The sequence below is a fragment of the Lepidochelys kempii genome, chromosome 8, assembly GCF_965140285.1.
Source record: "Lepidochelys kempii isolate rLepKem1 chromosome 8, rLepKem1.hap1, whole genome shotgun sequence".
In the NCBI taxonomy this organism is placed as follows: Eukaryota; Metazoa; Chordata; order Testudines; family Cheloniidae; genus Lepidochelys; species Lepidochelys kempii.
The window spans coordinates 93,937,166-93,953,750 of NC_136387.1; the positions used below are offsets into that span (position 1 = coordinate 93,937,166).

The following is a 16,585-nucleotide window of genomic DNA, read 5'->3' on the forward strand; positions in this document are numbered from 1 at the left end:
TTATTTTCAGGACCTTTCTGTCCCTTTGTGCTGTCCTTTGCTCCTCTCTAAAGCATTGCTGTTAATTCTTCACTGCTGGGTATGGTCAACAACCACTCTCTGAATTTTCTCAGACTAATCTTAGGAGATCATTCTCTGTCTCTGACAAAAACAGAATTTCTTATTGAGGAGATCAGCTGGAATCTTGCTTTGGCACTAGTAAGGGAAACCCTATTAAAGGAGGAGAGACAAAAGTGCCTAACACCATCCTTTATCTGCCAGGGCTCTGAGAGAACAGAAAAAAAAATGTAAATGAAATCAGAGTGGCATTATGATTACTTTGGCCACCTTAAATGTATGTTCCAGATGAACACTGGGTGAAAGTAATAAGTTAGGCACATCTAATGTTTTGCCTCTTTATGCCTAATACGCTGGAGAAACTCTTGAAGAAGAGTTCATCCTGACATATATGTAAATCTCCTATATGATTACAAGGTCGGTGAGATCTTGTGGATCTGCCACTTAAGTGCATCTGCATAAGTTAGAGCTATTTGAGGACAGCTTTAATAAGCACACACGACATTTTCAGAGATTTTTTTTCTTTGTAGCATTTAATAACTGGAATTCTTGTCCTGGGTTAATTGTCCCTTTTTTTTCCCCTACCCCAGGACCAGCAACTGCCAGGAGAGTGGCCTATCATGCGTTAAATTTCTCATGTTATTAGTACTGATTTTCTCTGGACTAGCCAGGATCATTCTGCCAGTTCTGTGTCGACTGTGCATGAAAATTCGGCGCAGGTGGGGTGTTCTTCAGAACAGAGCATATGAGCCATATTTCTGGTCACCTCTTCTGCGTACCTTCAGTTTTTCAAGGTCACAACATATGTGTGCTTCTGACTGTAGATAATTGCTTCACCCCTTAACCAAATCATTCAGGAGAAGATTTTTCTTACTGTTCACCAGTTGCCATAGTTAGCTCGGGGTTGGCATGGGTAGGAGAGGGACAGCTCGAACCTTTGAAACGTACAGCTGTTTTGAGGAGTAAAGTGAAGACGGGCACAGAGAGACAGATGGGCTTCCACTGAGATGTATGGAAGCAGTTCACACATTATGGGAAAACCACATCCCACTGGTCTGCAGCCATGGAGAGTTTAACAGTAGGGCAGGATTTTATGAGTTTGTACCAGGAGTGTGAAATCCCCATGAGCCATGAAGCCTAGATGTGTGTGGGATCTCTGCAAATGGGGGACACAGCAGTGACTGAAAGTGAGAAAATTGGTTCCAGCCAGCCATTGTTCCTCCATAAAAGCACAATCAACACTGAGGCTGAGGCTATATAGGATCCATGGAAAAGCTCGACTCCTGCAAATTCACATGGGAATGAAGGATTCCTTCTCTTAACTCCAGAGAAACTCCCTCGCACACAGACCAGCAGCTTGGGCATTACACTGAGGCCAGGATTTGAGATGTGGATAGTTCATACTTCAGGCTGTGTGTGTGCAGATTCAGGAAGACAGGCGTGTGTTGGTTTACATTCAGCAGGTTACCTTTGCAACTGTAATGGCTAGCAACTAATGAGTAGCCACCAACTCAACACAATAAGCTTTCTTATTCCCCATTGGCCAGTTGTTCAGTTTGCCAAACCCTATAACTTATTTATTTCATGTTAGCTTTTGCTGTCCTCTCTGTAATGTGAATTTGATTCTAACGGCTAAATTTAACTTCATACCATGGTATTTGAATATTTATCATATTGTGTGTGGAAAGTTAATGCAATGTGGCATTAATTAGCCTTTCTGCCTGTCTCGTTCTCTTTTGAGGTGTCATTCTCAGTTTAAAAGATTAGTTTCTGAAAATGAAGTAGAGGGCAGTCTTACGATATCTTGCAGCCAGAATGAATATAGTATCAAGAAAACACAGTGTCAGATATATGAAATATCACTCTGAAGACATGGCAGTTTTCTATTTCTAAGAAATTCATAATAAAATACCTGTTGAGCAAAACAGCATGCTTTCTTTCAGTAGTGGTATAATTAGACTTATCATTAACCCCTGCAAAATTAACTTTCATGGTTTTTCATATCGGAACTCATAACATATATAGTAGAAATGTAAAGTTTATTCATCTTAAATCTAATTGCAGTGTCATGAGGTCATCTTACAATAGCAATTTATCTGTTAGCAAACATTAGTTCTATATCAACCATATAAAAATACCCAGCTATGTTTTGTGCTGTAATGTTTGGACCAGATCCTTAGCCTGAAATCCGTGGAGTTATGGTGATTTGCACCACTGAAGGATCTGGCCCATGAACTTCAGAATATCTAGATATATAATTATTACTGAATTTCTTCACACACACATACTCACCAACACCTCCTGAGAACCAGTGTACAGTGCATATGGTAAAGTTTAATTGAGGCTCAGTATATGTCTGAAACTTCTCTCTGATGTAATGTTGAATTGCTTTTTCTTAAAAATTCCTTTGGGAAGCCATAATCATTCAACACATGAAGGCAAGCAAACATTTCCTTAGCTGTTACCTTTGGGTTTTCTCTCTAGATGCATTGCTATTCACAAGCAGATGTTCTAAAAACGTCTTCAGACATCTCTGCTTATTTTTATTTTTATTGTCTTCAGGAAACAGAACCTCTCTACGCCCAGATCAACAGACCTAAGAAATAGCATTATTACAGGCTTGTGGTGCTTCAAGACTCAAGTGAAAATCTACAACCTGACAGGCCTTTTGGCTCTTATGCTTGATTTCGATTGATCTTGTCCGACAAAGGATAGAGGATTGCCCTACCAAACGTACCTGACAGTTTTTGGCAACGAATGGCAAATTTCTATGGCAGCACAAACATAAAAACGAGCCCCGCTTACCATGCCGAGCGTCTGAGTTCTGAGCACCCACAGTACGAAATCTTACTCCTTGTTCTTCATTTAAACTTTTGTCCTCTTCGATACCTCCCACCTGGACAACGGGCATTTGAAATTGAATAAGTATTAGCCATTGTTTTTCTTTTAAGCAAAAAAATCAGAATCCATATGTAGCAGTGGCATCATCATTCAACAGCCTTTCAGGCACAAGTCTGCACTTTTTATGTCATGGTGACATGTTTCTCATTGTCATTTATATCAGGCTACTCTTGACATTATATTCCCCTCCCTCACCCCACCTCACCTCCGTCTTGGCATATTTTAAAAAAAAAAGACAGGCTGTGTTATTTTTTTGTATTTCCTATTCTGTTGTTTTGTATGGGTAACAGAATTTAACAGCAAAATGCCTCCTATGGAAATGATTCTTAACTTGAAACCGCAGAATCAAACTGTGTTGATTATCCATCCTGGTTGAAAAACATTGCCAAATGGACCTTTAAGTTATAGCGCATCGTGAGGAAGAATTGCTGCTTTCTGTTTGAGTACTCATTCTGTGGGTGGAAAAAGGACATCAAATCCCATTGATGAAAGAGGTGAAAAATATGTTATTTCCTAGGAAACACATAAAACAAAGTACAGTAAAGGAATATTTTTTATTTCTTCGCTATCTTGCTGCTGTAATGCTATGCAGACAAGTGTTTTCTTCTCTGTGTGCCATTTTTGAAGAAAAAAATCATTTGCCAAATAATTCTGGTATAATTCTGGTTTATGGATTTTAGACGAAACAGACTTTAATAAATGGGACAATGACGGCATGAATTTTGGAACAACAAACTGATTCTGTGATCAAATTGTTCATCTTTATCACTTTTTGTACATCGGAAAATTCAAATGGGATTTTTATTTTATAACTTGAAAAAAATCTCACCGTTAAACTCTTTAAATGTTTAAGGGGAAATGGCTTTAAGGAGTTCAAATGAAAGTTGCCAGTTTTTTGTAAATATAAATGTTATGAAAATTCTTTTAATAATGCCATTACACTGTAGAGAAGGTAGCAAATTGCAGTGCTTGGGAGGCGTGGCAAACCCAATTTGTGGTTTTTGCATCCCATATGTTTTTTCACATGCTTATTACAATAGGCAGAGAGGCTGGAGTGCCTCTGCCAACAGCAATTTGCTTGTCAGCAACTCGTAAAATTGCTGGGAACGCAAGATTTTATGATCTAGATTTTTCCACACAAGTATACATTCTCCACATTAAAAAAAAAAAAAAACACATTTCATAGACATTTCTTTGATTCTGAAATCTCTAAATGGAAGTCATCAAACTGTTTACACACAGAGCAGAAGAATTAAAAAGCTCCTTTTTTTACATTTATGAAGCAAACGTGCCGTGTTTGGGTTCATATGTTAGCACATGATTTTCATAAAGAATCTATATATTTTTGCCCTACAGAGAATTGTTATACAGGTCAAATGTGTTTTCCTGGTGTTCCTATGCAGTTACAGTCTATTGAATTTAGTGGTTTAACACTAAAAAAAAAATATTAAAGAAATCAACTGATTAATCTGTTTTTAGGCTTATTGCGCAGATTTTGTTTTTAACTTGAAACATTAGGATTTATATTTCTGTCATTGATTTAAATAGGCCTGGAGTTGTAAATCTTTTACTTTCTTTCATCTCTATATAAGCTAAAAATGGTTTAGAAGACGGCATATTTACTGTAAACAAAGAAAGCTGAAAGATGAACTGGTGATTGTTGATATGTACACCCAAATCTCATGGTTCCAGTCTGATCTTTTGAATTAGCTAAACTAGAGAATTGTGAGTTACCGAAGATATATGAATGACATATTACATATGGGTAGACCTAATGACCATGCAGAGAAGAGATCTTATCCTCCGGTCCGTCATTGTTTGGTGCATATTCCATAGGCATGTAGAGACACTTGTAGCAAAGTCATATTTTCACATCAGAAGAAAGATGCAAACAGTTTTCTAACTGTAGGAGTTAAATCAAAACCAGATGGATTGTGTGGTTTGGGGATTAAAATAAGGAAAAAAATATTTCCACGGGGCATTTCTTTTTTAAGGATATTTTCATAATTTTGATCTCAATAAGTGGTGCTACTTTCTTCCTCGATACGACAGTTTTTAGGTTTTGTCTTGCGGTATTGAACCATGAAGACAATAATTTTGTTTCCTCATAAACATTCAAAGCTTTCCATAGTCAAGACATTTTCAGTTATGCAGTAAAATGTTTAAAGAGAAGGAAAAGCAGAGTCAAGACTCCGTGAATCCACTGACATTACATATGTAGGGCTCAGATTGGAAAAGTAGTACAAACTAAATGAGGCTGGGATTTTAAGATCAGTTTTATGAGAGACCATAGTACACATTGTCATTGGGCATTTTTTTATTTTTAACCAATATTTTTTTAAAATACATTGATAGCTACCATATTATTATCACTAGACTGCCCTTCCTTGTGATAGTTGAGATGCAGAGGAATGTGGGGAGTCTGCACTGTACCAGTATTGTAGATAAATAACAGATCCAGCTTGTGCAATTGTTTAAACCCTCATCCTTCACTAGCACTAAATTTGTCACTTTAAATTTTAAAACCAGGGAATCCCACCCAACATCCTGTTACCATCCCCAGAAGTTTCTTGATCTTTACATGTCATGAAAAATATTTTGATAGACAGTAGTCATCCAAGTGTCTGATGAAACCTATCATCTAATAATGTACTGGGCACCTTCTTTGCAAAAATGTTTACTCTGTGGTTTTCATTCATTTTTATTTCTGCATTCTGACACATATTTTTTTAATAAAGATGAGAAAGATAAAATGACTGTTGCAGTATGTTTCTAGACCTACTTTAACTTTACCTCAGATGATGACCATTTGTTAACATATATGGACACATTATTTTTAACTTTGTGTAATGCATTCAACAAAAAAACCAACAAATTTTTAGAAATTTTCCATTAATTTCTGTAACACACCATGTAATACTGTTACAAATAAAAATGTTTAAAAAAATCATTGTCCTTCAAGTTAATTTGTTCCATAGTCTCTGCCCATTGCAGAAAGCTGCTCACAGAAAGGTGCCAGAGTTTCTCTTGAGTACAATTTGCCATGGACAAGCTTATCTAAGACTAGGGATTTTTTGGGGGTGCCCAACCTTAAGCGGACCTTGTACCCAGAAGTGTTGAGGACCTGCCCTCCAAAAATTAGTCCCCTTTTTGGGTTTCTTAAGGTAGACACCCAACATCACTAGTCATTTTTGAAAATATTGGCCCATATCTCACATCTAATCAAATATATGATCATATGAGGAAGACCATGGCGTATAAGACCATCTCAAGCGGAAGCTGGTTCATGACTAGAGAAGTTGTGAGTCATCATCATACTGAAATTTCAGCCTTCAGAAAAATCATGTAATCATGACAACTCTTAGGCTAGGCAAAAGCCGTATAATGAAAGTAAAAGTTTGACTTTATGGCCAACATTTTCAAAAGGAGGTGCCCAAAGGCACTTAAGCATGTGTGTAATTTTAAGCAGTTGAGTAGCCCCATTTATTTCACATGCTTAACGTTATATATACGTCTGGATGCCTTATTGTATTGAGGCACCAGGTCAACCTGTGGAACTCCTTGCCAGGGGATGTTGTGAAGGCCAAGACTATAACAGGGTAACTAGATAAATGCATGGAGGATAGGTCCATCATTGGCTATTAGCCAGGATGGGCAGGGATGGTGTCCCTAGCCTCTTGTTTGTCAGAAGTTGGGAATGGGCGACAGTGGATGGATCCTTTGATGATTATCTGTTCTGTTCATTCCCTTTGGGGCGCCTGGTATTGGCCACTGTTGGAAGACAGGATATTAGGCTAGATAGATCTTTGGTCTGACCCAGTATGGCCGTTTTTATCTTCTTAAGTCCATATTTTCACAGCAGAATAAAATTGGCCTGATTTTCTTAATTGCTGAGCACCAAAATTGAAGGTAACAGGAGCTGCGTATGGAGAATAACTGACATGTTTTGTCCAGTGAGTGATGCCAAAGTATACAATATGTGGGACAGAAATTTAAGCACAAAAAAAAATCTTGTTTTGATGCTGCCTCCTCTCCTCTAAAAGAAAACAACAACAAAGAAGTGTCCCATCTTCCTGCAGATTATACTGAGCCATTAATGGCTTACATGGATGCATACTGTTTGATAAGAGTTTAATCCGAGCTCATGTTCCTAAAGTAAATGCATGCAAAAGCTAATCTAATTATAACAGTCAATGTATTTAAATATTAGATAAATATTAGTAAACTTTCCATGGAAAGTTCTTTTGATAAAAACTTGAGAAATGCCGTAAAATTTAGGTTCTGACCATTTAAATGCAATAATAAAGAGAGGTATTGGCTTAATTTGATGTGACAGCCTAACTTTTTACATTAGGGACCAAATTCTTGACTCACTTATACTCATGAAACTCTGTTTACTTCAATTATTTTGCAGAGCTGTAAGTGGGAGGAGAATTCAGTCCAACATTTGCACTTTTAACATGTGACTTCATAGATTTTTGAGGCCAGAATGGATCGTTTGGGTCATCTAGTCTGACCACCTGCATAACACAGGTTTATGGCCCTTTTTCATGTACCAATCTCAGTCTGCACAGATCAAATAAGGTGATATGCTTCCTTCTTTGCTTAGATTGTAAGATCCTTGGGGCAAGGGATGTCTTTCATTATATGTGTGTACACTGCATAGCACAATGGAAACCCAATCCTAATCGGAGTCTCTAGGCACCACACAATAAATATCAAATTATAACATCAACAAGCCAATAAAGTCTTAAAATTATTTTTTCAAAGGCTCGAGGACTCCAGAAGTCTAAAGTTCGTATGTAGGAGGAGAATTTCCATCTAAAAGGGTGAAAGAAGAAGAAAGAATCAAAAATAAAACTGGCAAAAACCAGAAGTACAGTATAGGAAACAAACCCTCAGAATTTGTTCAGGATTGGAAGAGATAAATTATGTCACAAAGATAAGCAGGAGCAAAACCTTCTAGGTATTTGCATGTATTATTAGGGGATTTCTAATAGTGATTTGTTGGATTCCTGGCAGTCAACACAGAGTCCTCAAGAGAGGAGAAATCTGCTCAGAGATACAGGTACTTGAAAGCATCCTATTGCTATAGTTCTGCACAAGATGCAAACACTTAATGGAGGAAGACAAAGATATTTTTAATTATAAAACTCCAATGTGGGCTAGGGGTGATGAGCAGTCCTATAGCACACATCACAAATGGAAAGATACTCTGTGGTAGCAACGGTGCAATTACAGTTTTGTGGTGAAGTAAAGACTGAAGAGCTAATCTGCAAAATATAACAACTGTATAAAGGCTTGAAGCAGAGTTCATTAAGAAATAAAATACAATGCACCTTATCAGGTGTAACTGAACACGCCCAGCATGGCAAAGGAAGAACTGATATACAACTAAGTAACTAGTTATGTTAATATAGTGAGAAATAATATTTTTTTCCACTTCTCTAGTACCTTAAATTCTAAGGATCTCAAAGCCTTTTACGAAGGTGGAAGAGCATGACTCATCTTATGGCAAGATTACCAAAAAGGGAAAATATCATAAACAAATCTGATTCTTTTTGCAGTAACTCAATGCATAATGCTAACATTATAATCTGGGCTAGGTGGATCACTAACAGAATGTGAGTATAACCCAAGAAATACATTTGGATATGTTCTATAAAATGATAAGGAAATTATATTCATTTGACAGGTGCTAATTAAGGGCATGATCCATGTAGCAGTCAGAGTGTCACTGGCAGAAGGCTTGAGGCTCAGCCAGTAAAATCACAAAGGCTCAAGGTTCTGGCAGATTTCCCTTTCCATGTCAGTGAATTCTTATAAAGCAATTGGTGAGGTAGATGGCAATTCATGGTTTTACCTTTACTGCATTATAATAGCCATGGTGGTTTCGTACAATGAAATCTTAACCACCATAATGTGATAACAGTTGCTAAAGATAATTGCTTCTTTTTCCTATGCTATGACATAGCTTCTCATGCAAGTCCTTTTCCTGAACTGTGTCTTTTTTTTTACATGACTTATGTCCTTTACAGAGTAATTCAATTTCATATGTATTACTTTTCTAGAAAACGACATTAGCAATTAGGAGAACGTCGTCAGAAAGGAGCGAGTGAGAATGCCTACTCTCAAATAGCCATGGAGCAAATTTGAAGCCATGTTGTGTGACTGTTTCTTTCCACCAAATGCTAAACGTGTCAGGGTAAATGAACAAAATAAAAGTCTCTTTGGCTACCAGCAAATGCAATATTTGGAAAAAATCTCTGGAACGACTCTCTGAGCCTGAGTCATTTGTGACTCTTTTCACTGATACCATTTTTCACAAGTATTTGTATTGTACCTTCTGGCATCTCTACACTACCTGCTCTGCAGAATATTTGGGTTCATCATGGAGATGATGCCCTCGTAGAGCCCCATTGAAATCCATGGGACTCTGCATGAAGTTCAGTGAAGAATTGTGGCTATGGTTTGGTATTGCTTTCCTATACCACCAGTACAGATTTCCTGATTGTAGGGCCAGTCCTACAAACTCTCCCAAGGGTAGACCTTATTTAAGTAGGACTTACTCAAGTACGATTAAGGATTTGCAGGATCAGGCTCTGTATAGAATCAAAGAAGTGTAGGACTGGAAGGGACTTGGAGAAGTCTTCTAGTCCAGTCCCCTGCACTCAAGTATAAAGGACTGCAAAAGGAGTAAGTCTCATAAATAACTTAGGATAAATAAATGGCTTGGCTCAGAAGATAAAAAGGTATTTTTTTCCTTCTTGTGGTTGTTGTCAGAAGGTGTGTGGAAACTGAATTATACATCACCACGTGTAGCAACCTGACAATGAGAACTATGGCGAGATAGCCTGATACGATTCCCTGATTACTCGTAACAAAATGAAATCATCCTGGAATATCAGGTCCATTAGTAAAACGACTGTCCACCTATTAGTTTTTACAGCTCTAAATAGTCTTATCTCAATGGAACTGTTTGCCTTGTGGTTCATCTATCAAGCCTAACATCTCTTATCAGGGCCTGACAACTCTCAAAAAGAATAATAGACTTAAAATACTCTCTTTAAGTAGTTTTCAGCAAGAGAAGAATTTTTAAAGTATCTTTAAATATCTGGTATTATTTGGTATCTTTTCAATCCCATTTCATAGCTCTCTAGGCACCATCTGTATTTGTCAGAGCACCCCTTACCAGCAAGGCAGGGAAATCACAGCCAATTTAAAGGAAACAATACCAGGGTTAAGAAAGCAGGAAATCTGTGTTCATTCAGAGTCAGAGATATCCGTGAAAGTAAAGGGCAGGAAAAAACTAGGGCTAAATGGCGGGCCTTGTTGATGGCAAGAAAAAAACCCATTTCCTTAGTATTTGGGCCCACTAAAAAAATCAGTGGTTTGAGCATTGGCCTGCTAAACCCAGGGTTGTGAGTTCAATCCTTGAGGGGGCCATTTAGGGATCTGGGGCAAAAATTGGGGATTGGTCCTGCTTTGAGCAGGGTGTTGGACTAGATGACCTCCTGAGGTCCCTTCCAACCCTGATATTCTATGATTCTATGAGTTAAAATTTAGAGGATCCAGCTCTGAATTTTGCATTTTAGGCCCATCTCTTATTGTATGTGACTGATTTTGCTTTGAAGTCCACTTTGGAGAGTGCAGTGGTGTATGGTGAACGCCAGCACATGGATACCTCTATCTCTTTCTGATTAATACCACCCTCTTTATCTGTTAATCCAGTAACTCAAATGTGGTTAATGTGCAGATCACTCTGCACTCAATTGTTGGTTTTAAAGTATACATTGCATGCCTTATGTCTGTAATCTTGGCTCTGGTATGGTTACTGCTAAATGGTATACTGCCTTCCCACACAGACCCCCACACTGAGAGGTCTTTCCTGTAAATGGGGTTTATCTGTGCACCAATGATTAACAACCAAATCGATCGTGTCAAAGGTTGAGTCAGCTACATCTGATAAACACAACATTGTTTTATATTGAGACAGCATAATTTGAAACAGATATAAAACTCTGAACAGCCTAGACCATCTTTCCTAATCATTTGTCCTCCATGTATAGAGATGAAAGAGGAGTTAATCATTGTCTCCATGCTCAGTGATATTAGGTTAAAAGGTGGCCAACATAACCACAGATTTTCATGAGCATTTCCCATAAAGACTTTTGCTTGTTCTGTGTTAAATCATTAACATTATGTTGCTTTGTTCTAAAGATGCAGAAGCTGATTGCTTCAGATGCATGGCTGAATAATATAGTTATAAGTAACTGGAGAACCAAAAGAGACCAGTTCACTAAACTGAGGTTGGATTTTAGTTTTAACTATGATTTCTATTGTTAGAATTGATGTGCTTAATTTTTATAGGACACCTTTCATTCACATATGAGCAAAAGCACTTTACCAATATTATTTAGTATTTGTGTGACAATAATGCCTAGAAGCCCAAACCAAGATCAGGGTCCCCCCTGTGCCTTATGTGTGCATATGCAGTGAGACACAGTCTGTTTTAAAGAGCTTATAATCTCAATAGTAAGCTCCCATTTAGGCACCAAAATGAGAGCTGAACTAAGTCTAGCCATTAATGTCGATGCTTACGCTGGAGCTGTAGAGCGCATGTGAAAATCTGGCCCTCTGGGTCTTGTCTCAGGTCTCCCAAGAAGTCTATGGCAGAGCAAGGCGTTGAACCCAGATCTCTGGAGTCCCCATCCAGCACCGAATCACCAGATCATTCCTCCTCCTTTACCATTTATTGTAGTTTATGCCAGTTTGTCTGAGAGCATGTATAATTCCTTGGGCAAGTTATTGATAAAAAGGTAAGAGAGGTGTCATATGATTTGTAATAATCTACCGAATCATAATGTCAATGGTGTCACCCTCTGCAGCATAGTCGGGGGGGGAGGGGCTTGCTACTTCACCCCACCTCTAGCTGTAGGTCCTCTGGTTGATGGAAATGTTGAAAATACAGTCTTATCAGAAATGGGTCAAGTTGAGCCTCATTCAAAAGCCCTTTCTCTCGCAAACACAATGGTACCAAACATGAGACCCCTGGGACAATTATGTAGCTATATATTTGAGAAAATATTTAGCAATGTTTTTAATTATACTTTAACACGGGCATGTGAAACATGCAACCCTTGCAAAAGGCTCTCAACTGACAGTGCTGTGTTATATCAGTTAATGCTTAGAACAGAATACCGGTTACAGACTTCTGTAAATGGAAGGAGTGCTTCCAGTTGATTTGCCCTCATCGGCAAAAAAGAAGCAATTCAGTGGTATTGATTGTCATCTTTGTTTATTATGCCAAAATAGCTGTAATGAGTCGCCATTAAGAATCAACATCCGGCAAGAAATTTACTGGAATCCATCCACCAATGGTATGCAAACAGGTCCACAACATACATTACATAACATAACTCATTGCAATCCCAAAGTAATTTATTACAAAATCCTTGTTTTCACTTTGATCTGGATCATTTTTGGACATCAGGAGGTAGAGGACTAGTAGTTGAATCTTTGGTAAATACCATCACAGAGGATCTGGTTAAACACAATGCTTGGTGGCACCTTACATGCTATAAGAAGTGCACTCATTAGCTGAATTTGACAAGGTTGGAGAGAACGTAAATCAAGCATCAGGAAAAAGTTGAAGATGTTGGGACAAGTGCAAGACTCGCCTTACAGTAGGTCTGATGGCATATGTTTTGAGAAGAACACCTGCTTCTGTGATACGCTGGAAGCCTGAAGGCATGCATTAAGCACAGTTTCAACATGCGAGAAGGTGAGAAACTGTATGAAGCAGTCATTCTTAGTGAGAACGTTGCTTGGAAAGTGGGTGCATTGACCCCAGAGTCACCCACGCGTATGACATCATGTATCATATTGAGTGCTACATCAAATATGTATGTAATGTGTTGCGGCAAAAGTAAAAGTAACAGAAACAAATAAAGGTTTTACTACGGAAAACGGTGCAACTCAGCTGGAGTTCATAAATTGCCTCACAGAGGCTGTAATGGATGGAAAAGTGGTGGCGATGGCTGACGCAAAGGCTAAGTACAGAGAAATACATGCTTTGAATGGGATTGAAGAGGAACTCACGCTTCGCAGAAAGGCTTTTAAAGCACTTGTTGTCAGAGGCCGGACCAGCTGCTGGCCTGCTCCCTGACAAACTTCGCTGCTGGGTAACCAGTGAGCCTACTTGTGCTGCCTTGGAACTGACAGAGTAGCCACAGCATCTGATTGGTTGCTGTTTAGCGGCCCTGCTTCTGAGCCTGGCACCCACAGTAGATCAGTAGCAGCTCAATGTGTACCATGCTCGCATCTGTGCTTGCCTGCTCCTGCTTCTAATCCCTGCATCTGCCCTGCTCCAATCTGCTTCCAGTCTATGCTTCTGCCTGGTTCCCATCCTTGTTTCCAAACCTGCTCCTGTTCCAGCTACCTTCCGCTCTGGTGCCAGCCCCTGTTCCTCTCTGGCTTCTCAGTTCTGGATTTGATCCTTTGGCCTATGACTCTGGTTATCCTCCAGCTCCAGCATTCAGCTTCTGTTCCTCTAGTACTGATCTTTGGCTCCACCTCTGGCCAACGACTCTCGTTACCCACTGGCTCTGGCATTCAGTTACTGTGCCTCCAGTGCTGACCCTTGGCTCATCCATGGACTCTGTTCTCCCGGACCCATCTCTAAGCAGTAGACCAAACTCTTGTTTCAATCACTAGGCCTGACCACCCACAGCCCAGTCAGTCGCACATATTGAAAATGAACTGTGGGATATGGGTAGTTTTTAGCAATCCTATCCACAGAAATGAATTGCAGCACATATCCTTAAATGCAGCAAAAGACGTGGCACTATCAAAAGCAGAAGAAAGTGCTAATGTCAACAGTGATATGAAGACTCTATTTGCAGCTGCTAAATTTTTATGGAGAACTAGTTTGTCCTGCTAGTTGGACATTCAGGGATCCATAGCTGATGTCAAACCTGAAAAAATTGTACTGCATGTGAAGAATTGCTTGAAGAATTTTGGCATCGCCTGGTGTAATGAAGCTGCTGCCTTGCACTGTTCAGTGGAGTTTCTTCATAGTTCCCATGTGTAGGCTTGCACTAAAATTATCTTGCTTGCCATCAATGCCACAGAGAGAGAGTTTCTAATGAACTCTGGAGTTTTGCACAAGACACAGATGTTCTAGCACTCTCTGTGAAACATTACCCCAGACTTCCGCCAGATTCCATTTTTGTGACTGCGGCTGGGGAACAGAATCGCTGTATATCCCTCAGAGATGTGTTCGTATCACTCGGACCATTAAAAGTCACCCCATTGCCAGGCTTCCACATCCTTTCGGGATGTGACACTACTGGAAGGTTGGCTGGAAAGATCAAATTATCTTACTGGGAAGCATCTGAGTCAGCCTCTGAAGACTTTTTCCTTGCTCTGAAAGTGCTTGGAATGGTTGAGATAGACCCTGATTTGGTCATAAATGCACTGGAGGTGTTCATACACCAGGTTTACCATTTGAAGACCAACATTACAACACTTGCAGAGCTACATTTTCTAAGAAGCAGACAAACAGAGAAAAGTTGACAAGAAATGCATTTATACCCTCTAGCAAGAGGGTAAATTATCAAGCAATGGAATGGCTCCAGGATGGTCGAGTGCATCCAAAACTACCTTCCCCTGTCAGGCATAGATGGGTCTTGGAGGGTGGACTGATCACACCAGTTACATGTGAAATACCATGCGTTCCTGAATCAGCCCTTCAGGTAATAAAATGCTCATGTGGAAAGACCAAATGCTTAGCAACCTGGAAATATTTGGCTAGCAGCCTGCCTTGTACAGAGATGTGCAAGTGTAGCATGAAGGAGGAGGAGTGTGACAACGTGCCTAGCAGTGCCACCCTGGAAGGAGATGACACTGCTGATGACCTGATGAATAAATGTTTTCAGTCCTACATGTCAAGGCTAACTTTTTAGGGTTACCAAAGATCAGTGCCTTTTTTTATGTCAGACATGCGTCCCTGTGTTAAAGTATCATTAAAAAAGTTGAGTTGTAAATATTTTTTTGACTATATATCAATACAATTGTTCTAGGCGTCTCGTGTCCGTGGGAGAAAGGGCTTTCAAATGATATCCAACTCTTCACCCATTTCTGATGGTATATTATCAAAATTTCCACAGACCAGAGGACCTGAAGCTAGTGGCCAGCGTTTTCCCCCTTTCACACCACAGAGGGTAAAACCATTAAAATAATGATTCTGTAGATTTTTACGATTCAAATGACACCTCCCTTACTTTTCTATCACTAACTTGCCCGCGGAATGAGATTTTACTACATTGTGCTCCCAGACAAATTACCAAAGTGACTATGTAGGCCACTGCAACAGCCGTTTTGCACACAGATGTCGCTCACATGCCGCCTTAGGACACAAATCTGCAAGATATTGAGCACCCTGAACTCTTTTCTGAAATCAGTGAGAATTGAGGGTGCTCGTTACCTAGGTGGAGTTCAGCAGCGCCTAGAAGGATCCATCCCTTCAGCACTGGGATCTATTTTATTAAGAGAGGAGATGTTCACCAGGACCGTGGGGCCATTCTCATAATTTCTGAGAATCCCAGGGCATCTTTAAATTCCACCCAGATGGCCACCAAACATGAACAAACAGAACCAGCAATGCTGTCAACTAAGGTGCTATGCAAACACATAAATAAGACCATTCCTGCCCCAGAGAGCTCAGTCTACACAAGGGGAAAAAGAGGGGTGGAACAGCACGGTAAGAGTAAAATGGAACCCATTATGCATAATAAATACTATCCCCAGGTCACCTCTTGCCTAGCCATTGTAAAACCTTAGATATGAGGAAAAAGGCAATTTCTATGTAACCTGACATTTAATACAAGATGATTCATAAATTTTAAGGCTAGAAGCGACCCCTATCGTTATCTGATCTGATCTCCATAGAACTAGAGGCTCTCTTTTAGAAAGGCAATTTAATTGGGTTGGATACTGCAATCCTTACTCAACAAGTGGCATGGGCCCAAACAGGGCCAAACACTTCTAACTTCCAGTGAAGTGCCTGCACTTCTCAGGAAATGGCCTCTTGTCTGTGGAATGGAAAGTTTCACTGCAGAATTAAGCAGAAACCTGTCCATGCCTTGTCTCTCTCATTCCTTTTCAACAACAAACAGATAGGTTGGGGTTTTTTAAGTATTTTTCCAGTCGTCCCATCTCCTAGCCGCCAGATTTTTAACTCTCATGTCACTTCCCATTGACTATTTTCTAAGGCAAGATTTAAATATGTGACTTTACTGGTGAAATATTTACTTTTTCAGCAATGCCTTGAGGAAACCTAACAAATGTAGGAGAAATGTAAATTGCTCCTAAGCTGATTTTTATTTTCTCTGACATTCTCCAACAGAGTTTTCAGAACTTCCTGTAGAAAGCTGTGTGCTAGCAACTATAAAGGTTGTCATGTGAATTTGTCAGGAGGTGGGTCATAGTTTTTCTACATGGTAAACAAAAGATCGACTAATTTACCCTTTGCTGCTTGAACCACTTTCAGAGCCCATAGAAGGCTGAACTGGAGTTCTGGTGGCTTAGGATTGCCAGTGATATTTGCTGATATTACCTTAGAATC

General features: G+C 39.4%; 1 protein-coding gene across 22 annotated transcripts in view; it reads left to right on the forward strand.

Annotated features, from left to right (window-relative positions):
• The window catches only part of DAB1 (DAB adaptor protein 1), a 677,908-nt gene extending 672,197 nt beyond the window's left edge, over window positions 1-5,711 (forward strand). For all 22 annotated transcript variants that reach the window (XM_073357549.2, XM_073357567.2, XM_073357578.2 and 19 more), the window contains one exon: window positions 2,620-5,711. Coding sequence is in view for 1 of the 22 variants with exons in the window: in XM_073357567.2 (XP_073213668.1) it covers window positions 2,620-2,664 (45 nt within the window). In the remaining 21 variants the exon portion in view is untranslated. The remainder of the gene's footprint in view (window positions 1-2,619) is intronic.
• The last annotated feature ends 10,874 nt before the right edge of the window (window positions 5,712-16,585 follow it).